General features: G+C 40.8%; 1 protein-coding gene across 1 annotated transcript in view; it reads right to left on the bottom strand.

Annotated features, from left to right (window-relative positions):
- Positions 1 to 24,235, bottom strand: part of DDX43 (DEAD-box helicase 43) — a 1,089,992-nt gene that overhangs the window by 117,788 nt on the left and 947,969 nt on the right. Inside the window, exon 15 of the mRNA XM_053712000.1 lies at positions 23,852 to 23,990. Coding sequence (XP_053567975.1) covers positions 23,852 to 23,990 — 139 coding nt within the window. The remainder of the gene's footprint in view (positions 1 to 23,851; positions 23,991 to 24,235) is intronic.

The raw sequence follows: 24,235 nt of genomic DNA, 5'->3' as shown, positions 1-24,235 counted from the left end.
CGCCGCTGCCGGTTGAAAAAAAAAACCCTGTGTGTTAATACATCTTTCGTAACATTTTTTTCCAACTTTTTATCCATAGGCTCTTTGAACAAAGAACTATCCTCTAAAGGATACGTTGTGCGCTTAGCGAGCGTGGAGATGGCTCCATCCACCTTGGGAAAGGTCCCCCACAACTCAAGCTGGGCATCCGAAACGGGGAAAAGCTTTTTAAAATGAGAAGAGGGGTTAAAGGAAGAACCTAACTGCTCCCACTCGTTTTTTATAATGTTCGCCATCTTGACAGGAACCGGGAAAGTCTGGGAAACCACCAAGTCCTCGTAGACCTTATCTAATTTAGGAATGGAGGGCTCTTCTGGAAGCTTCGGTTCCAGAACCTCTAAAGTAGCCAGTACTTGCTTTAGTAAGAAACGCAAGTTCTCCATCTTAAACCTAAAACCGGGCTCCTTCTCTACCAGAGGTTTAGATGACACGGACTCCGACCCCGAAAGGGCCCCTTCCGATGCATCGGAATGGGCCTCGTCATCGTACCACCCCTCCGGGGCATCCAAAAGAGACAAATCCTGGGACGGGCCACTATGAAAAGCACTTAGCAGAACGCGGCAAAGCATGGATCACCTTAGCGACTGCCGTTTCAAGCTGATCAGCAAAATCAGGCGGCCAAGCAATCTCCCCCCAAAGGGGTAACAATCGGACCCTGGGGCGCTGTATGTGGGATAGGGGATGCCATTAGGGAACGCACCTCACGGGACGGTGACCCCTCAGAGGTGGACGACTCAGTAGTGCTAGACATTCTCTTATGTTTAGAAGTCGTAGCCTTCTCAAGGAATGTGGAACACAGTTGCGCAGGCAGGTCTACCTAAACCTCACAAAAAACACAGGTATGAGACTTAAAGAGGGAGTACCCTCTAACGCGTCAGAATCCTCTATAGCTAAGATAAGACAGGCACCCTTATAACCATCAATGACCGGGGCACTCAACACCTCCTATGACCCAGACTGCAGAAAACGATTGTCTCCTCCGTCGCAGATTAGGCCAGAAGTGAAGAGGCCCCACCCAGTCACAAGAATGTCTACGCAGGACCGCCCCTGCCAAGGAGAAAACGCACCAAAAAAGACAGTGCAAAAACTCCCGTAAGAGAACCTGTCAGTTCCACAAAAAATGTCAGAGCCGCATCCTTGCACATAACACAGCCATCACACAAACTTATCATGTACATACCTCCCTGTTCAATAATCCCCATATAGGAATATTAACCCTTGATTCTATAAAGATAAAGGCCCCACACTGTGGCCCTGTCTTCTGTGTTATCATGATATAAAAAATGAAACAATCTTACCAGAATCAACGGCGTGCAACAGGAACACCGGCCCTTCAAATGTGACAGGTGGTAGCAGCGCTCCTGACATGGACTTGAGAGAACGCAATCTGCGAAACTCGTCAATGCCGATTGCTATAGTAGCTGTTAATATGAGTCGGGATGGTGTTGCAAAGGGAAGCTCCCTCTGCATCTCCGGACTCTTACGTTCACCCAGGCCCTCAACCGAGAAGCTTGAAGGGCTACTTAAACTCCTGTCCCATAGCAAAGGGTAGAACTCCTCATAAGAGAATCCAGATTTTCCGGCACCTTTCTGCCACCTCCTGTGACGAAAGGAAAAGAATGACTGGGGGATGAGGGGAGTGGGGGAGGTATTTAAGCCTTTGGCTGGGGTTTCTTTGTCTCCTCCTGGTGGCCAGGTTCTTAATTCCCACAAGTAACGAATGAAGTCATTGTCTCTCCTCCGCTTTAGATGGAAATGTCAAGTTCTGAATTGAGTCCTAATGGATATAATGTGCCCATTTTATAGATCAGTTCTGCCTCTAACTTCAAAAGTTGTTGCTCTGTATTGCTCCCTCTCCAGTTTGGCTTGATCTTTACAATACCCCAATATTTTAAAATGTTTACTCTATTTTGATGTATGTCCCTAAAGTGGGTATATAAATGGGTGTCTAAATTGCCTCTATCTATACATGAAAGGTGTTCTCCGATTCTTTCTCTGAGAGGTCTTGTCGTTTTGCCAATATAGCGCTTCTTACATGAACATTCAATAACTTAAATCACACCCTTATCTTGGCATCTGATGGTGTCTTATTTTTAAATTAAAATCATTTGAAAGAGATTGGATGTCTTTAATCTTGTTACTATATTGGCATGCTTTGCACCTGAAACCGGGAAATAAATCGCAGAGAGGATTCCCTTCTAGGCTAATCTCATAACTCTGTTTTCTCCGGTTTCAATTTACTCGGGGCCAACATATTCTTTAAGTTCTTTGCATTTTTGTAAATTGTTCTCGGGCAATCAGGGACTTTGTTGCCTATTAAAGAATTCTATAATAGGGAAAAAAAAGTCCCTGGGTGATAACATCAGCCAACTTAGGTTTCAATTAATAGAAAGTATACATAGGCCAAGGAGGGGAGGAGACAGGGAGCATATTTTAAAGAAAAGGGAGATGTTTTAGATTAATAAATGTGGTACTTTAGTTCCAAAGGAACTCAATAGGAGATTTGATTAGACTTAATTTTTGTAAAGTAATTTTCCAGTGCACTGGCCCCCTTTAAACATTCTTATATACTCATTTCTTTGTAAAAATTGCCGTCTGTACCAGGTTGTATACTGAATTGATGTATATATTTAAAAAGAAGATCTGAGAGTTTTTTTTAGCAGATTTTTTTCTAATAATTGTATAGGTGTACTGTCCACATGCTTATTTGTCTGTGAAAATCACTGTGCTTTTGTCTGATGACATTTTAAATTGATACATAAACTCAGAGTACGATAATTTGGGAGTTTTGGAGGAAACTTCACATGTTGCTATATTCCAATATAACATTTATGGGATGTGATGTCTGATTTTAGCCACTAGATGGAGTAATTTGTATCAGGAAGTGAACTTTGGAGCCAAAACTTGTTATGAAAATCTGTGTGTTTGAAATCTTACTTAGACATAACTTAGAGCCCAATATAGGGCTTGAAACATTGTCCTTTTTCTAATGATGTGGAAGCAATACAGAAGTTTTATTATTTTTGACAAGAGGCTGGATTCCATTGTTTTTCCTTGTGTATACTGGGATTGGCAGTCCCTGATGAATCCGTACCCCAGGTGGATGGGTGCAGGAAGCACCCAAACAAACGCTAATTTAACAATGTCAAAAAAGCGTCAAAAACAGAATTTATGCTTACCTGATAAATTACTTTCTCCAACGGTGTGTCCGGTCCACGGCGTCATCCTTACTTGTGGGATATTCTCTTCCCCAACAGGAAATGGCAAAGAGTCCCAGCAAAGCTGGTCACATGATCCCTCCTAGGCTCCGCCCACCCCAGTCATTCGACCGACGGACAGGAGGAAATATATATAGGAGAAACCATATGGTACCGTGGTGACTGTAGTTAGAGAAAATAATTAATCAGACCTGATTAAAAAACCAGGGCGGGCCGTGGACCGGACACACCGTTGGAGAAAGTAATTTATCAGGTAAGCATAAATTCTGTTTTCTCCAACATTGGTGTGTCCGGTCCACGGCGTCATCCTTACTTGTGGGAACCAATACCAAAGCTTTAGGACACGCATTTAAAGGGAGGGAGCAAATCAGGTTACCTAAACGGAAGGCACCACAGCTTGCAAAACCTTTCTCCCAAAAATAGCCTCCGAAGAAGCAAAAGTATCAAATTTGTAAAATTTGGCAAAAGTGTGCAGTGAAGACCAAGTCGCTGCCTTACATATCTGGTCAACAGAAGCCTCGTTCTTGAAGGCCCATGTGGAAGCCACAGCCCTAGAGGAGTGAGCTGTAATTTTTTTCAGGAGGTTGCCGTCCGGCAGTCTCATAAGCCAATCGGATAATACTTTTAAGCCAAAAGGAAAGAGAGGTAGAAGTCGCTTTTTGACCTCTCCTTTTACCAGAATAAACAACAAACAAGGAAGATGTTTGTCTGAAATCTTTAGTAGCCTCTAAATAGAACTTTAGAGCACGGACAACGTCCAAATTGTGTAAAAAACGTTCCTTCTTTGAAACTGGATTCGGACACAAAGAAGGTACAACTATCTCCTGGTTAATATTTTTGTTAGAAACAACATTAGGAAGAAAACCAGGCTTAGTACGCAAAACCACCTTATCTGCATGGAACACCAGATAGGGCGGAGAACACTGCAGAGCAGATAACTCTGAAACTCTTCTAGCAGAAGAAATTGCAACTAAAAACAAAACTTTCCAAGATAGTAACTTAATATCTATGGAATGTAAAGGTTCAAACGGAACCCCTTGAAGAACTGAAAGAACAAGATTTAGACTCCAGGGAGGAGTCAAAGGTCTGTAAACAGGCTTGATCCTAACCAGAGCCTGAACAAAAGCTTGAACATCTGGCACAGCTGCCAGTCTTTTGTGTAATAAGACAGATAAAGCAGAGATCTGTCCCTTTAGAGAACTTGCAGATAATCCTTTCTCCAAACCTTCTTGTAGAAAGGAGAGAATCTTAGGAATTTTTATCTTATTCCATGGGAATCCTTTGGATTCACACCAACAGATATATTTTTTCCATATTTTATGGTAAATTTTTCTAGTTACAGGTTTTCTGGCCTGAACCAGAGTATCTATAACAGAATCTGAAAACCCACGCTTTGATAGAATCAAGCGTTCAATCTCCAGGCCGTCAGTTGGAGGGAGACCAAATTTGGATGTTCGAATGGACCCTGAACAAGAAGGTCCTGTCTCAAAGGTAGCTTCCATGGTGGAGCCAATGACATATTCACCAGGTCTGCATACCAAGTCCTGCGTGGCCACGCAGGAGCTATCAAGATCACCGAGGCCCTCTCCTGATTGATCCTGGCTACCAGCCTGGGAATGAGAGGAAACGGTGGGAATACATAAGCTAGGTTGAAGGTCCAAGGTGCTACTAGTGCATCTACTAGAGTCGCCTTGGGATCCCTGGATCTGGACCCGTAGCAAGGAACCTTGAAGTTCTGACGAGACGCCATCAGATCCATGTCTGGAATGCCCCATAATTGAGTTATTTGGGCAAAGATTTCCGGATGGAGTTCCCACTCCCCCGGATGGAATGTCTGACGACTCAGAAAATCCGCTTCCCAATTTTCCACTCCTGGGATGTGGATCGCAGACAAGTGGCAGGAGTGATCCTCCGCCCATTGAATTATTTTGGTCACTTCTTTCATCGCCAGGGAACTCTTTGTTCCCCCCTGATGATTGATATATGCAACGGTCGTCATGTTGTCTGATTGGAACCTTATGAATTTGGCCTTTGCTAGTTGAGGCCAAGCTCAGAGCATTGAATATCGCTCTCAGTTCCAGAATGTTTATCGGAAGAAGAGACTCTTCCCGAGACCATAGACCCTGAGCTTTCAGGGATTCCCAGACCGCGCCCCAGCCCACTAGACTGGCGTCGGTCGTGACAATGACCCACTCTGGCCTGCGGAAGCTCATTCCCTGGGACAGATGGTCCAGGGTCAGCCACCAACTGAGTGAATCTCTGGTCTTTTGATCTACTTGAATCATTGGAGACAAGTCTGTATAATCCCCATTCCACTGTTTGAGCATGCACAGTTGTAATGGTCTTAGATGAATTCTTGCAAAAGGAACTATGTCCATTGTTGCAACCATCAATCCTACTACTTACATGCACTGCGCTATGGAAGGACGAGGAACAGAATGAAGCACTTGACAAGAGCTTAGAAGTTTTGATTTTCTGACCTCTGTCAGAAAAACCCTAATTTCTAAGGAATCTATTATTGTTCCCAAGAAGGGAACTCTTGTTGACGGGGACAGAGAACTCTTTTCTTTGTTCACCTTCCATCCGTGAGATCTGAGAAAGGCTAGAACGATGTCCATATGAGCCTTTGCTTTTGACAGGGAAGACGCTTGTATTAGAATGTCGTCCAAGTAAGGTACTACTGCAATGCCCCTTGGTCTTAGAACCGCTAGAAGGGACCCTAGCACCTTTGTGAAAATCCTTGGAGCAGTGGCTAATCCGAATGGGAGGGCCACAAAACTGGTAATGTTTGTCCATAAAAGCGAACCTTAGGAACTGATGATGTTCTTTGTGGATAGGAATATGTAGGTACGCATCCTTTAGATCCACGGTAGTCATAAATTGACTTTCCTGGATGGTGGGTAGAATCGTTCGAATAGTTTCCATTTTGAACGATGGTACCCTGAGAAATTTGTTTAGGATCTTCAAATCCAAAATTGGTCTGAACGTTCCCTCTTTTTTGGGAACTACGAACAGATTGGAATAAAAACCCATTCCTTGTTCCTTTATTCGAACTGGGTGTATCACTCCCATCTTTAACAGGTCTTCTACACAATGTAAGAATGCCTGTCTCTTTATTTGGTTTGAGGATAAGTGAGACTTGTGGAACCTTCCCCTTGGGGGTAGTTCCTTGAATTCCAGGAGATAACCTTGAGAAACTATTTCTAGCGCCCAAGGATCCTGAACATCTCTTGCCCAAGCCTGAGCAAAGAGAGAGAGTCTGCCCCCCACCAGATCCGGTCCCGGATCGGGGGCTACTCCTTCATGCTGTTTTGTTAGCAGTGGCAGGCTTCTTGGCCTGCTTACCCTTGTTCCAGCCTTGCATTGGTTTCCAGGCTGGTTTGGGTTGTGAGGCATTACCCTCTTGCTTAGAGGATGCAGAATTAGAGGCTGGTCCGTTTCTGCGAAAGGGACGAAAATTAGGCTTATTTTTAGCCTTAAAGGGGCACTCAGGTTAAATTAAATTTTCATGATTCAGATACAGCATGTCATTTTAAACAACTTTCCAATTTACTTCCATTAAAAAAAATGTGCACAGTCTTTTATATTTACAATTTGTGAGTCACCAGATCCTACTGAGCATGTGCAAGAATTCACAGACTATACGTATATGCATTTGTGATTGGCTGATTGCCATCACATGGTACAAGGGGAGTGGAAATATACATAACTTTGAAATTTGTTATAAAAAAATCTACTACTCATTTTAAGTTCAGACTAAGTGCTATTACATTGTCTTGTTATCTTGCATTTGTTGATTATGCAAATCTAATGTGTTAACTGGTCCTTTAAAAGACCTATCCTGTGGAAGGGCGTGGCCCTTTCCCCCAGTGATTTCTGAAATAATCTCTTTCAATTCTGGTCCAAATAAAGTTTTACCTTTGAAAGGGATGTTAAGCAATTTTGTCTTGGATGACACATCCGCTGACCAAGACTTTAGCCAAAGCGCTCTGCGCGCCACGATAGCAAACCCTGAATTTTTCGCCGCTAATCTGGCTAATTGCAAAGCGGCATCTAAAATAAAAGAGTTAGCCAATTTAAGTGCGTGAACTCTGTCCATAACCTCCTCATATGGAGTTTCTCTACTGAGCGACTTTTCTAGTTCCTCGAACCAGAACCACGCTGCCGTAGTGACAGGAACAATGCATGAAATTGGTTGTAGAAGGTAGCCTTGCTGTACAAAAATCTTTTTAAGCAAACCTTCCAATTTTTTATCCATAGGATCTTTGAAAGCACAACTATCTTCAATAGGAATAGTAGTGCGTTTGTTTAGAGTAGAAACTGCCCCCTCGACCTTAGGGACTGTCTGCCATAAGTCCTTTCTGGGGTCGACCATAGGAAATAATTTCTTAAATATAGGGGGGGGGAACTAAAGGTATGCCGGGCTTTTCCCACTCCTTATTTACTATGTCCGCCACCCGCTTGGGTATAGGAAAAGCGTCGGGGGGCACCGGAACCTCTAGGAACCTATCCATCTTGCATAATTTCTCTGGAATGACCAAATTGTCACAATCATCCAGAGTAGATAACACCTCCTTAAGCAGTGTGCGGAGATGTTCTAATTTAAATTTAAATGTCACAACATCAGGTTCAGCTTGATGAGAAATTTTTCCTGAATCTGAAATTTCTCCATCACACAAAACCTCCCTCATGGCCCCTTCAGATTGGTGTGAGGTTATGACAGAACAATTATCATCAGCGCCCTCTTGCTCTTCAGTGTTTAAAACAGAGCAATCGCGCTTTCTCTGATAAGTAGGCATTTTGGATAAAAGATTTGCTATGGAGTTATCCATTACAGCCGTTAATTGTTGCATGGTAATAAGTATTGGCGCACTAGATGTACTAGGGGCCTCCTGCATGGGCAAAACTGGTGTAGACACAGTAGGAGATGATGTAGTATCATGTTTACTCCCCTCATTTGAGGAATCATCTTGGGCAATATCATTATCTGTGGCAATACTGTCCTTACTTTGTTTAGACGCTATGGCACAATTTTCACATAAATTTAAATGGGGAGACACATTGGCTTTCATACATATAGAACATAGCTTATCTGAAGGTACAGACATGTTAAACAGGCTTAAACTTGTCAACAAAGCACAAAAAACGTTTTAAAATAAAACCGTTACTGTCACTTTAAATTTCAAACAGAAAACACTTTATTACTGAATATGTGAAAAAGTATGAAGGAATAGTTCAAAAATTACCAAAATTTCACCACAGTGTCTTAAAGCCTTAAAAGTATCCCAACCAAGCCCTGAGGGGAATACGATACCAAATGACGCCTTCTAGAAGCTTTTTCAGAGATTTTTAGATCCTCACACATGCATCTGCATGCCCTGCTCTCAAAAAAACAACTGCGCATTAATGGCGCGAAAATGAGGCTCAGTCTAAAACTAGAAAAGCCCCCTGACTGAAAAAGGTGACCAACACAGTGCCTGCCGTTTTATAAGCGTTCCCCAAGATTATAAATGCCAATTGATAGCCTAAATCTGAATAATATGCCCAAATAAAGCAATCGATTTAGCCCATAAAAATGTCTACCAGTTTTTTAGCCCATATTAAGCCCTTTATTCTGTTTGTTTGACTAAGAAAATGGCTTACCGGTCCCCATGAGGGGAAATGACAGCCTTCCAGCATTACACAGTCTTGTTAGAAATATGGCTAGTCATACCTTAAGCAGAAAAGTCTGCTAACTGTTTCCCCCAACTGAAGTTACTTCATCTCAACAGTCCTATGTGGAAACAGCAATCGATTTTAGTTACTGTCTGCTAAAATCATCTTCCTCTTACAAACAGAAATCTTCATCCTTTTCTGTTTCAGAGTAAATAGTACATACCAGCACTATTTTAAAATAACAAACACTTGATAGAAGAATAAAAACTACATTTAAACACCAAAAAACTCTTAACCATCTCCGTGGAGATGTTGCCTGTGCAACGGCAAAGAGAATGACTGGGGTGGGCGGAGCCTAGGAGGGATCATGTGACCAGCTTTGCTGGGACTCTTTGCCATTTCCTGTTGGGGAAGAGAATATCCCACAAGTAAGGATGACACCGTGGACCGGACACACCAATGTTGGAGAAACAAATGTATACATGCACGCACACGTGTTCCCACATGTGCGCCATCATGAATGCACCTGTGCGCCCTCACGCATGCAATGATGATGGCACCAGCAAGCACACATGCAGCCAGAAAAATAAAAAGCTACTAAAGTTTATTTTTTTACTCAGAAGGGTTAATGTTCACAAAAAACTTAGATAACCAATACCCAATAGAGAGCCCCTTATATATGAGTTACAAATGAATCTGATCCCACGTTATACAGGTAGCCCTCAGTTTTTGCCGGGGTTAGGTTACAGAAGGAATGGTTGTAAATCGAAACCGTTGTAAATTGAAACCCAGTTTATAATGTAAGTCAAAGGGAAGTGAGGGAGTTCGGTTCCAGGCCCCTCACAAAATTGACATAAGTAACACCTAATACATTATTTTTTGAAATGAAGACTTTAAATGCTAAACAGCATTATAAACCTAATTAAATAATCACACAACAGACTGTATCATCAAACTAAGTTTAATGAACAAAAACATTTTTTACTTGCATTTTTCTGCAAACAGTTCTCTGCATTGTTAGCATGTTAGATAATATTGGGTCTGCACCTATTCTATGCATTTCAATCTGGAGTGATTAATAGGCAGTTAGGCACCCTCACCTCAAGCAGCTGGGTAGGAAGATAATAGGGAAGTGGCTGCTAGATCTTGTAGCTTGATAGCTAAGGTCTGTTCTGTGTACACAGATTAATTTAAGTCTGCTAAGCTTGCATAACTTTGCTGCAACACAAGCAGACAGCTCCTCCAACTGGCTATTTTAATTAGTGCACTGCTTTCAATAGCAGTCACATGACTGAAAAAAAGGTTGTTATTCTGAAACGGTGCAAATTGAACCGGCGTAAACCCAGGGCCACCTGTATATAATTACTATATAATAATGCCAGGTATAGAATTTAAAACGAGTATAACTATTACATAAAAAAACACTTAAGCACTCTCTACTTTGCATAATAGTAAGAAAAACTAATCCTGTACTAAAAACATACCAACAGAGGATATACTTTAGAAATTAACGGTAGAACCAATAGGAAGAGGCAAAAGACAAGTCCCCGTGACATCCTTGAGAGGATAGTGAATTACATTTTCATAAGAAAATAAAAAAAAGACACGCACCAAACTCATTAAATTTCCCTCTTGACAAACACTGCACTCTGAGGGGAAATGGGCTTCAACTAACTACCATAGAGGTGGGTGGGGTTATATAGAGCTCTTGGGGAGGAATATTTGCCTTGCCCTAGTGGTAGTAAAGGTTATTCTCAGGAGTAATGGTTCTTGGACTCACCACCTTTATGAAAGAAAAGGGGAATTACCAAAATAAATATAACTGTCCTAAGGCTAATATATACTATATATATATATATATATATATATATATATATAAAACACAGAGAAAACCCAGCACTCACTTACAAGCTCTCAGCTAAGATTTAAAAGCAAAACTGGAAAGGTTAGTCACCGCATCTGGCCAAATGGGACAAGCTCAGGTACCACGTCAAGGTCCTCTCCAATACCTGAGACCCTAAAACAGCCACACAATGCAAGCTTTCAAATCCAAACAAACTGAAAACAAAAAAAGGGTGCACAGGAATATGTAATCATCCTAGACATATACAAAACACGGAAGGGAACTGCACTCTCATACCGGTAGGGTCTCAGGTATTGGAGAGGACCTTGACGTGGTACCTGAGCTTGTCCCATTTGGCCAGATGCGGTGACTAACCTTTCCAGTTTTGCTTTTAAATCTTAGCTGAGAGCTTGTGAGTGCTGGGTTTTCTCTGTGTTTTGTATTAATTTGTTTTGTAATTTTCCCTATGGTTCTTGCACCCAGACCTGTCTGGGGTTAACTGCTTGTGGCTCTGGGGACAGCACAGCTTCCTGTGAGTGCCAGTGGCACCCAGGGCTGAGCATGTTGCAGGGTCATGGATGTGTACCCGGTCCGGTATGAGAGTGCAGTTCCCTTCCGTGTTTTGTATATGTCTAGGGTGATTACATATTCCTGTGCACCCTTTTTTTGTTTTCAGTTTGTTTGGATTTGAAAGCTTGCATTGTGTGGCTGTTTTAGGGTCTCAGGTATTGGAGAGGACCTTGACGTGGTACCTGAGCTTGTCCCATTTGGCCAGATGCGGTGACTAACCTTTCCAGTTTTGCTTTTAAATCTTAGCTGAGAGCTTGTAAGTGAGTGCTGGGTTTTCTCTGTGTTTTGTATTAATTAGGTGGCCAGCAACAAAGTTGCAGGACAACCTATTGTTATTGTTCGGATTATTATTATTATTATTCTTTTTATTCCGCCAAGCTTTGTATTCAATTGCCCATAACTGCTTAACTGTTTTTGCAAAGCTCTTAAAATCAGGTATGCTGGTACAGCCTATTGCTGTGCTACATCTCATGCAAAATTAAGCTCGTAGGTCACATGCTCTGGCAGCCATATTGCTTTTTGTGACAAATTTCGACAAACGCTTAAAAATCTTTAGCTCTGGAACTGCTTATGTTACAACTTTGAAACTCGCTGTGCTTAGTGCTACTATGACCTGAAATTGCTATTGCTCAAGAGAAGTGCCTTGGTCACATGAGGTGGCAGCCATCTTGCATTTTGCGAAAAAATTCAAACATCTTCTTCTCCTAAACCGCCTAGTGCAATGACGCGCAATTTTGCACATATGCTCCTTGCAAGGTCCTCTACCAAGTTTGTTCAAATTGCGATTTTTCCATAATCAACATGGCTGCTGTGAGACATTAACCTTTTTATCGCCATTTAATTGCGTAATTTTGCACTTTATACGTTTTACAATATTTAACAATATTACAGTGTAATAGACACATGATTACACATAGTCATAGCCCTTAAAGACAATATTGCAGTTAAAATTCGCATTGCGCAATCACCTTCGTGAAATAAAACATTTGCAAATTTTCATGAAACTTCTGCAAATTGTAGAGGTCTATAGTGAGCATTAGTATGTGCAATTTGAAAGCCATACATTGCATAGCTTGGCGGCCATTTTGTTTCGTATGCGCCATTTTTAAAAACTATAAAAATCTTCTTCTCTGAAACCGCTTATGGGACAGACTTGAAATTTTGTTTATAGAGTTATCTTATGACTAACATTCAGATTTGTTCAAGAGAAGTTTATACGTCATGTGGTTTGGCAGCCATTTTGAATTGTTCAAAATTGCTTAACGATATATTTAAATTAATAATAAAACAAAAACCGTTTTACAAAAATGCTTTATTTTTGCCATGTTTATTGACATCTATAGTGAGCACTATGGTGCGTAATACGGAGGCTGTATATCTTACTATCGGGCAGCCATCTTGGTTTACGCGAAAATTTCGAAATTCTATTTTCTCTGCAACCACTTATGTAAGAACTGTGAAATTTGCTGTACAGTCTTATATTGTGACCTAGATTCATAATTGCTCATTAGGAGAGAATCAGTCACATGATGCGGCAGCAATATTGGTTTTATGTTTATCGTAATTATTTGTAATTCAATACTTCCTCTTTTGAGTCAATTGCTCACAAAACACAAATTACTTATGCTAAACTCTTGAAATCAGGTATGCTTGTACAGCCTATTGCTATGCTACATCTCATGCAATATTGAACTCATAGGTCATAAGGTTACGCAGCCATATTGTTTTTTGCGACAAATTTCGAGAACTGCTTAATAATCTTTAGCTCTGGAACTGCTTATGTTGCAACTTTGAAACTTGCTGAGCTTAGTGATGCTATGACCTAGATTTTCCATTGCTCAACAGAAGTGACTTGGTCACATGATGTAGCAACCATCTTGCATTTTGTGAAAATCTTTAAACATCTTCTTCTCTTAAACCGCTTAGTGCAATAAAGCGCAATTTTGCACGTATGCTCCTTGCAAGGTCCTCTACCAAGTTTGTTAAAATTGCAATTTTTTTCATAATCAACATGGCTGCTGTGAGACATTAACCTTTTTATCGCCATTTAATTGCGTAATTTTGCACTTTATACATTAGTTTTACAATATTTAACAATATTTCAGTGTAATAGACACATGATTACACATAGTCATAACCCTTAAAGACAATATTGCAGTTAAAATTCGCATTGCGCAGTCGCCTTCGTGAAATAAAACATTTGCAAATTTTCATGAAACTTCTGCAAATTGTAGAGGGCTATAGTGAGCATTAGTATGTGCAATTTGAAAGCCATACATTGCATAGCTTGGCGGCCATTTTGTTTTGTATGCGCCATTTTTAAAAACTATAAAAATCTTCTTCTCCGAAACCGCTTATGGGACAGACTTGAAATTTTGTTTATAGAGTTATCTTATGACTAACATTCAGATTTGTTCAAGAAGTTGATACGTTATGTGGTTTGGCAGCCATTTTGAATTGTTCAAAATTGCTTAACGATATATTTAAATTCATAATAAAACAAAAACCGTTTTACAAAAATGCTTTATTTTTGCCATGTTTATTGATATCTATAGTGAGCATTATTGTGCATAATATAGAGGCTGTATATCTTACGATCGGGCAGCCATATTGGTTTACGCGAAAATTTCGAAAGTCTATTTTCTCTGCAACCGCTTATGTAAGAACGGTGAAATTTGCTGTACAGTCTAATATTGTGACCTAGAGTCACAGTTGTTCATGTTGAAGGAATTAGTCACAAGCTGTGGCAGCCATATTGGTTTACACAAAAAATTTGAAACTGTGTTTTCTTTCCAACCGCTTATGTTAAAACTGTGACATTTGCTGTATAACCATATATTGTCACCTAGATTTACATTTGTTCATGTTGAAAGTATAGGTCATATGGTGTGGCAGCCATTTTAAAAAAAGTAAACATTTCGAAAATGTGTTTTTTTTCCGAATGCTTATGTTAGAACTGTAAACAGTTGTTATATAACTTTATTTTGTGACATAACTACTTATATGGCATTGCAAAAATAATGCGCTGGACACCTCTATTGCTGCTTGCAGCTATATTTTGTTTTGTAATTTTCCCTATGGTTCTTGCACCCAGACCTGTCTGGGGTTAACTGCTTGTGGCTCTGGGGACAGCACAGCTTCCTGTGAGTGCCAGTGGCACCCAGGGCTGAGCATGTTGCAGGGTCATAGGATGTGTACCCGGCTGGTATGAGAGTGCAGTTCCCTTCCGTGTTTTGTATATGTCTAGGGTGATTACATATTCCTGTGCACCCTTTTTTTGTTTTCAGTTTGTTTGGATTTGAAAGCTTGCATTGTGTGGCTGTTTTAGGGTCTCAGGTATTGGAGAGGACCTTGACGTGGTACCTGAGCTTGTCCCATTTGGCCAGATGCGGTGACTAACCTTTCCAGTTTTGCTTTTAAATCTTAGCTGAGAGCTTGTAAGTGAGTGCTGGGTTTTCTCTGTGTTTTGTATTAATTTGTTGTGTAATTTTCCCTATGGTTCTTGCACCCAGACCTGTCTGGGGTTAACTGCTTGTGGCTCTGGGGACAGCACAGCTTCCTGTGAGTGCCAGTGGCACCCAGGGCTGAGCATGTTGCAGGGTCATAGGATGTGTACCCGGTCCGGTATGAGAGTGCAGTTCCCTTCCGTGTTTTGTATATGTCTAGGGTGATTACATATTCCTGTGCACCCTTTTTTTGTTTTCAGTTTGTTTGGATTTGAAAGCTTGCATTGTGTGGCTGTTTTAGGGTCTCAGGTATTGGAGAGGACCTTGACGTGGTACCTGAGCTTGTCCCATTTGGCCAGATGCGGTGACTAACCTTTCCAGTTTTGCTTTTAAATCTTAGCTGAGAGCTTGTAAGTGAGTGCTGGGTTTTCTCTGTGTTTTGTATTAATTTGTTTTGTAATTTTCCCTACGGTTCTTGCACCCAGACCTGTCTGGGGTTAACTGCTTGTGGCTCTGGGGACAGCACAGCTTCCTGTGAGTGCCAGTGGCACCCAGGGCTGAGCATGTTGCAGGGTCATAGGATGTGTACCCGGTCCGGTATGAGAGTGCAGTTCCCTTCCGTGTTTTGTATATGTCTAGGGTGATTACATATTCCTGTGCACCCTTTTTTTGTTTTCAGTTTGTTTGGATTTGAAAGCTTGCATTGTGTGGCTGTTTTAGGGTCTCAGGTATTGGAGAGCACCTTGACGTGGTACCTGAGCTTGTCCCATTTGGCCAGATGCGGTGACTAACCTTTCCAGTTTTGCTTTTAAATCTTAGCTGAGAGCTTGTAAGTGAGTGCTGGGTTTTCTCTGTGTTTTGTATTAATTTGTTTTGTAATTTTCCCTATGGTTCTTGCACCCAGACCTGTCTGGGGTTAACTGCTTGTGGCTCTGGGGACAGCACAGCTTCCTGTGAGTGCCAGTGGCACCCAGGGCTGAGCATGTTGCAGGGTCATGGATGTGTACCCGGTCCGGTATGAGAGTGCAGTTCCCTTCCGTGTTTTGTATATGTCTAGGGTGATTACATATTCCTGTGCACCCTTTTTTTGTTTTCAGTTTGTTTGGATTTGAAAGCTTGCATTGTGTGGCTGTTTTAGGGTCTCAGGTATTGGAGAGGACCTTGACGTGGTACCTGAGCTTGTCCCATTTGGCCAGATGCGGTGACTAACCTTTCCAGTTTTGCTTTTAAATCTTAGCTGAGAGCTTGTAAGTGAGTGCTGGGTTTTCTCTGTGTTTTGTATTAATTTGTTTTGTAATTTTCCCTATGGTTCTTGCACCCAGACCTGTCTGGGGTTAACTGCTTGTGGCTCTGGGGACAGCACAGCTTCCTGTGAGTGCCAGTGGCACCCAGGGCTGAGCATGTTGCAGGGTCATAGGATGTGTACCCGGTCCGGTATGAGAGTGCAGTTCCCTTCCGTGTTTTGTATATGTCTAGGGTGATTACATATTCCTGTGCACCCTTTTTTTGTTTTCAGTTTGTTTGGATTTGAAAGCTTGCATTGTGTGGCTGTTTTAGGGTCTCAGGTATTGGAGAGGACCTTGACGTGGTACCTGAGCTTGTCCCATTTGGCCAGATGCGGTGACTAACCTTTCCAGTTTTGCTTTTAAATCTTAGCTGAGAGCTTGTAAGTGAGTGCTGGGTTTTCTCTGTGTTTTGTATTAATTTGTTTTGTAATTTTCCCTATGGTTCTTGCACCCAGACCTGTCTGGGGTTAACTGCTTGTGGCTCTGGGGACAGCACAGCTTCCTGTGAGTGCCAGTGGCACCCAGGGCTGAGCATGTTGCAGGGTCATAGGATGTGTACCTGGTCCGGTATGAAAGTGCAGTTCCCTTCCGTGTTTTGTATATATGTATATATATATATATATATATATATATATATATATATATATATATTTATTTAATATAGGAGTAAATCGGGGACCCAACAGGAAGAGGCAAAGGACAAGTCTCTGCCACACCAGTGGAAGGCTTGTGACTAAATCCCAAGAGGTCAAAAATATGCCTCTACCCATACTCCAAAATACATCCTAACTGTACTCTGAAATAGCACTCAACTCAATCTGAGAACCCTTCTCACTGAAGAATCAAACTGCACATCTTCAGTCTTCATCATTCAAAGACAAGACTGAAGGGAGGTGGGAGGGCCTTTATAGAGCTCTTGGGGTTTTGGAATCTTTACCTCCTCCTAGTGGCAAAGAAGAATAATTCCCAGGAGTAATGGATTGTGGACTCTCACCACCTGTATGAAAGAAATGGAAAATGTTAAAATCAAAGTGTCGAAGTGCTATTTAAATTATCATGAAATTCCATAATAAAAGGCAAAGCCTTAAGAGTATAATATATAATTACCAGATTATATATAGGTCTGGATCAATATGTATTGTATATAATATAATACGTGTGTATATATGATAATAATATATCTTAATTGGGTACAAAGGCAGGTAAGTATTGGGCAAGATGCACATGCTTGTAACACTAACCTGATTGTTTTGGAAATTAGGCAGTTATGGCAGCTGTGTAATCTAAATCAAAAGCCTTCTCGTAACTTTAAATCATTGCAGCTATATTGTTCTTGCACACATTATGTTGAAGATGCTACATTCACATGTAAGCAATGTAACAAAAGTCAGTTGCAAACCTTAAAGGGATGTCAAACCCAAACATTTCCTTTTGTTTTTTAGATAGAACATACCATTTAAAAAAAGTTTCCAATTTACTTCTATTATCAAATTTGCTTCATTCTTATGATATTCTGTGTCGAAGAGATACCTAGGTAGGCATCTGGAGCACTACATTATAGGAAATAGTGCTGCCATCCAGTGCTTATGCAAATGGATAACATTCTAGCAAAACTGTCCCTGCTTTACAACAAAATATACAGAGAACAAAGAAAATTTTATAATAGAAGCAAATTAGAAAGTTGTTTGAAATCCTATGTTTTATCTGAATCATGAAAGAAACGTTTTGGGTTTCATATCCCTTTAATGGTATGCAAACACCTCCGGATGGAGTTCCCACTCCCCCGAATGAAAAGTCTGCCGACTTAGAAAATCCGCCTCCCAGTTCTCTACTCCTGGGATATGGATAGCTGATAGATGGCAAGAGTGAACCTCTGCCCATAGAATTATTTTTGAAACCTCCAACATTGCTAGGGAACTCCTTGTTCCCCCTTGATGGTTGATGTAGGCTACAGTCATGATATTGTCCGACTGAAATCTGATGAACCTGACCGCAGCAAGCTGAGGCCAAGCCTGAAGACCATTGAATATCGCTCTTAGCTCCAGAATGTTTATCGGAAGGAGTGCCTCCTCCTGAGTCCACGAGCCTTGAGCCTTCAGGGAGTTCCAGACTGAACCCTAGCCCAAAGGCTGGCATCTGTCATTACTATTGTCCAATCTGGCCTGCGGAAGATCATACCCTTGGACAGATGGACCCGAGATAGCCACCAGAGAAGAGAATCCCTGGTCTCTTGATCCAGATTTAGTAGAGGGGACAAATCTGTGTAATCCCCATTCCACTGACTGAGCATGCAGAGTTGCAGCGGTCTGAGATGTAGGCGGGCAAACGGCACTATGTCCATTGCCGCTACCATTAAGCCGATTACTTCCATACACTGAGCCACTGAAGGGCGAGAAGTAGAATAAAGAACACGGTAGGAATTTAGAAGTTTTGACAACCTGGCCTCTGTTAGGTAAATCTTAATTTCTACAGAATCTATCAGAGTTCCTAGGAAGGAAACTCTTGTGAGAGGGGATAGAGAACTCTTTTCTTCGTTCACTTTCCACCCATGAGACCTCAGGAATGCCAGAACAATGTCCGTATGGGACCTGGCGATTTGAAAATTCGACGCCTGTATCAGAATGTTGTCTAGGTAAGGGGCTACTGCTATACCCCTCGGCCTTAGGACCGCTAGGAGTGACCCTATAACCTTCGTAAAGATTCTTGGTGCCGTAGCTAACCCAAAAGGAAGAGCCACAAACTGGTAATGCCTGTCTAGGATGATGATCTCTGTGTTTTGGAATGTGAAGATAAGCATCCTTTAAGTCCATGGTAGTCATATATTGACCCTCCTGGATCATAGGTAGGATGGTTCGAATAGTCTCCATCTTGAAGGATGGGACCCTGAGAAATTTGTTTAGGATCTTGAGATCTAAGATTGGTCGGAAGGTTTCCTCTTTCTTGAAACTACAAACAGATTTGAATAGAAGCCTTGTCCCTGTTCCTCCTTTGGAACTGGGTGGATCACTCCCATAACTAGGAGGTCTTGAACACAATGTAAGAAAGCCTCTCTCTTTATCTGGTTTGCAGATAATTGTGAGAGATGAAATCTCCCTTTTGGGGAAGAAGCTTTGAAGTCCAGAAGATATCCCTGGGACACAATTTTCAACGCCCAGGGATCCTGGACATCTCTTGCCCAAGACTGGGCGAAGAGAGAAAGTCTGGCCCCCTACTAGATCCGTTTCCGGATCGGGGGCTGATCTTTCATGCTGTCTTAAAGGCAGCAGCAGGTTTTTTGGCCTGCTTTCCTTTGTTCCAAGCCTGGTTAGGTCTCCAGACCGGCTTGGACTGGGCAAAATTTAACTCTTGTTTTGTATTAAAGGAAGTTGAAGCTGCGCCACTCCTGAAGTTTCGAAAGGCACGAAAATTAGTCTGTTTGGTCATTAATTTGTTGGACCTATCCTGAGGAAGGGCGTGACCTTTTCCTCCAGTAATATCAGAAATGATCTCCTTCAGTCCAGGCCTGAATAGGGTCTGCCCCTTGAAGGGAATGTTGAGAAGCATACACTCTGAAGTAACGTCAGCTGACCAGGATTTAAGCCATAGCGCCCTACGCGCCTGAATAGCAAAACCTGAGTTCTTAGCCGTTAGCTTGGTTAAATGAACAACGGCGTCAAACAAATGAATCGGCTAGCTTAAGAGCTTTAAGCTTGTCAAGGATATCATCCAATGGGGTTTCTACCTGTAGAGCCTCTTCTAGAGACTCAAACCAGAAGGCCGCAACAGCAGTGACAGGGGCAATGCATGCAAGGGGCTGGAGAATAAAACCTTGTTGAATAAAAATTTTCTTAAGGTAACCCTCTAATTTTTTGTCCATTGGATCTAGAAAAGCACAACTGTCCTCGACAGGGATAGTTGTACGCTTCGCTAGTGTAGAGACTGCTCCCTCCACCTTAGGGACCGTTTGCCACAAGTCCCATGTAGCGGCATCTATGGGAAACATCTTGTGGGAGAGAACGGTACACCTGGTCTATCCCATTCCTTAGTAATAATTTCTGAAAACCTCTTAGGTATTGGAAAAAAATCAGTGTAAACAGGCACTGCATAGTATTTATCCAATTTACACAATTTCTCTGGGACTACAATGGCTTCACAGTCATCCAGAGTTGCTAAAACCTCCCTGAGCAACACGCAGAGGTGTTCAAGCTTAAATTTAAATGTAGACATATCAGAATCAGGTTGAAGTGTCTTCCCTGAGTCAGAAAAATCACCCACAGATAGAAGCTCTCCTGCCTCGGCTTCTTCACATTGTGAGGGTATATCAGACATAGCTACTAAAGCGTCAGAGAGCTCTGTATTTGTTCTAGCCCCAGAGCTGTCTCGCTTTCCTTGTAACCCTGGCAGTTTGGACAATACCTCTGTAAGGGTATGATTCATAACTGCCGCCATGTCTTGTAAAGTATACGCAATGGGCGCGCTAGATGTACTTGGCGTCCCTTGAGCGGGAGTTATAGGCTCTGACACGTGGGGAGAGTTAGTCGGCATAACTTCCCCCTTGTAAATTTCCTCTGGTGATAAATCTTTTAAAGCCAGAATATGGTCTTTATAACTTATAGTAAGATCAGTGCATTTGGTACACATTCTAAGAGGGGGTTCCACAATGGCTTCTAAACATAATGAACAAGGAGTTTCCTCTATGTCAGACATGTTTAACAGACTAGTAATGAGACCAGCAAGCTTGGAAAACCCTTTAATTAATTTAAAAAAGCAGAATATAAAAAATGGTACTGTGCCTTTAAGGGAAAAAAACAAACACAAAAACTGCAAAACAGTGAAAAAAAGCAGTTAGCTCAACAAAATTTTTACAGTGTGTATAATAGACTAAAACAGCATTGCACCCACTTGCAAATGGATGATTAACCCCTCAGGCTCAAAAAAGAAGCAAAAAAAACGTAAAACCGTTATAACAGTCACAAGCAAACTGCCACAGCTCTACTGTGGCTCCTACCTTCCCATAAAACGACTTTTGTAGGCACAAAAATCCTTTAGAGAGGTCCAATATGTCAGGGGACTCCTTCAGGGAAGCTGGATGTCTCAGAATGTAAAAACGACTGCGCAATTAGAGCGCGAAAATAGGCCCCTCCCACCATGCACTCAAAGTGAAAAGGCCATAAATAACTACTCCTATGAGAAATCTAGTCAGCCATGTGGAAAACTAGGCCCCAAATAAAGATTAATCACCCTTAGTAAAAAACGTTCTTTATAAATCATGCAAACGTTTAACATACTAAGCCATAAGAGCAAGTAACATGAATATTACCCTTTACTGCAAGCATGATGCCAGTCGTTTGTTAAATCACTGCAATCAGGCTTACCTTAAATATATCAGGCACTGTCAGCATTTTCTAGACCTTATCATCTCTCTAGAAAAAAATATAATGAACATACCTCAGCGCAGTTAATTCTGCAGGCCGTTCCCCCAGCTGAAGTTTTCCCATACTCTTCAGTTATGTGTGAGAACAGCAGTGGACCTTAGTTACAACCTGCTAAGATCATCAAAAACCTCAGGCAAAACTCTTCTTCTAATTTCTGCCTGAGGTAAAAACAGTACAACGCCGGTACCATTTAAAAATAACAAACTTTTGATTGAAGATAAACTACACTAATTCACCACATCTCTCTTGATACTTCCTTTCTTGTCGAGAGCTGCAAGAGAATGACTGGAGGTGGCAGTTAGGGGAGGACATATAGACAGCTCTGCTGTGGGTGATCCTCTTGCAGCTTCCTGTTGGGAAGGAGAATATCCCACAAGTAATGGATTAATCCGTGGACTGGATACAACTTACAAGAGAAACAGGGGCACTTTCATTCATGAAAGTTTACATTTCACCGGTTTTGTTAAAATACTTACCTTTTCTTCTTGCAAGCCGGAACAGCGATTCACCCCGCCCGTTGCTCGTTTCTTCATACGTCAGCAATGAAGAATCCGGCTTCCTTCAATCACGGCGTGGCCTCAGGTAATGTTTGTTCTGGGGGGGAGGATGCTGGATTAGTCATTCCCAAAGTAAGGAGAGGCGAACGGTGGGTGAATCGCTGCTCCGGCTTGCAAGAAGAAAAAGCAAGTATTTTAACAATGTAAACTTTCATGAATAAATGTGCCCCTGTTTTTAATAGTATTTTTAAAAACCGGGCACTCATTCTTGAAAGTTTACCTCCACTTTAATAGAAATGCTAAAAAGCACATAAAATAACACACTTACAATACTTCTAAATGTTGATGCAGGAACAGGTAGACCAACAGTGATATAAACACAGTAAAAATGAATAGGTATCTTGATAAATATCATAAAAACAACAGGTGTTTTTCTATCCATATATTCATCTTTGCAGTTTACATTGTCAAGTAACATTTTTGGTTCCCATTTATGACATTTTTTATTATATATTTTCATTAATTAATTTTTAATTTTTTTATAAAAAAATGTCTGTATATATTTATTTCATTAATTTATTTGTCCACATATATTAATTTACAATAGGATATAATTCTATATAGGATATACATAATTTGTTCCTGCTTGTATTCCACCTTTTTACAAGGAGTTTGGATATTGTACAACACATTGATGTTTTTACTATACTCCACTTAGCATGCAGATATTATATATATATAAATATATATATATATATATATATATATATATATATATATATATATATAACCCATATTTTACATTTTATATTTTTTATTTAGATGATCACTTTACATGTTGATAGTGCAACTAGTCATAACTATAAATACTTAGTTATGAAGAAGTCATCACTACAATGTAATTCTGATAACGAGCAGATTCGATAAATTTTACAATATCTACCGTGTAACTAAATTAACTAAGTACGTTCTGTCATGTCTGTTATGGTTTCTAACACACATTCTATCTGTTTAGAATTAGGAGAACTTGCACCCTCAGTGTATTCTGCCACAAACTATAGACAATAGTGAAACAATGTATGTTATATACACATATTGCATTTTCAATTAAAAACCGCTGTTAGATTATGTTTGTCACCAACATATTGTGCCGTTCTAATTAACCAATTAACACATTGGGCGCAACGTAGTCAGTTTACGTCAGTACCGGCATTGCGATTGACAGCCGTTCCAGCTAATCACAATGTCAGATTTAGCTATATAAGCTCCAATACAATGAATTACTCACATTACCTCTTGAAAAAGTCCGGAGAAAATGCATTGAGGACTAAACTTTGTTTTTATGATATTTATCAAGATACCTATTCGTTTTTACTGTCTTTATATCACTGTTGGTCTACCTGTTCCTGCATCAACATTTAGAAGTATTGTATGCTGATTGTATCAGGATCCAGTAAGACGCTGTGATTCGCTCATATTATTTCTATTAAACAGTACACTCAGAATATCTGCTCTGCTGTGTTTGTTTTACATATTTTCAGCATACCTCTCGGAGGGAACTTGGAGTTTATCACAGAGAGCAGTGGTCCTTCTGAGCACAGTCTGGGCATGTATTTCTATTACTAAGATAGAAACTTGTGTTGAGATTTTCCCCCCGAAGGAACGACAGGGGCACACGGATACAAGTACTGTATTTATAACATTACTTTCCATTTGTTATATTTTAATTGGCGATCTTCCACCTTTTAGCCTAATTGCCACACATGAGATTGACTGAATTTTATGAACCAGTACTGGATTTTATCTATCACTACTAGCTTGTATGTGTGCACCTAGTCCTTATAAGCGCTGGCATTTGTGTTTTGTTAACTTGTCTTACTCACCCAGCCCTTCCAGTGCGACCAACTCTGTGTACATACTCTTCAATGTTACGTGGAAAGTCAAAGTTGAAAACATGAGTTATATCGTGTACATCAAGACCACGGGAAGCTAAATCGGTAGCAATTAAAATTCTAACTTTCCCTTTTGAGAAAAAAACAAAAATACATAAACATTCATATTTCATTTGTTTCATATGCTATGTACAGTAACAGGAATCTAAATTCTATTGGTTGCATTTTAATGTGAATAGCAAATAATCAGTCCAGTATAGCAGAACAAGTTTCCACACAGTTAAAAAAATAAAAAATTATATATATATAAATATATACTAGTACTAAAGCCCGTGTACAGGGGACATTTTTTTCAGAACAGCGGTCCCACCCCTT

This window comes from Bombina bombina, chromosome 4, assembly GCF_027579735.1.
Source record: "Bombina bombina isolate aBomBom1 chromosome 4, aBomBom1.pri, whole genome shotgun sequence".
NCBI lineage: Eukaryota > Metazoa > Chordata > Amphibia > Anura > Bombinatoridae > Bombina > Bombina bombina.
This window is presented reverse-complemented; position numbering and strand designations above follow the sequence as displayed.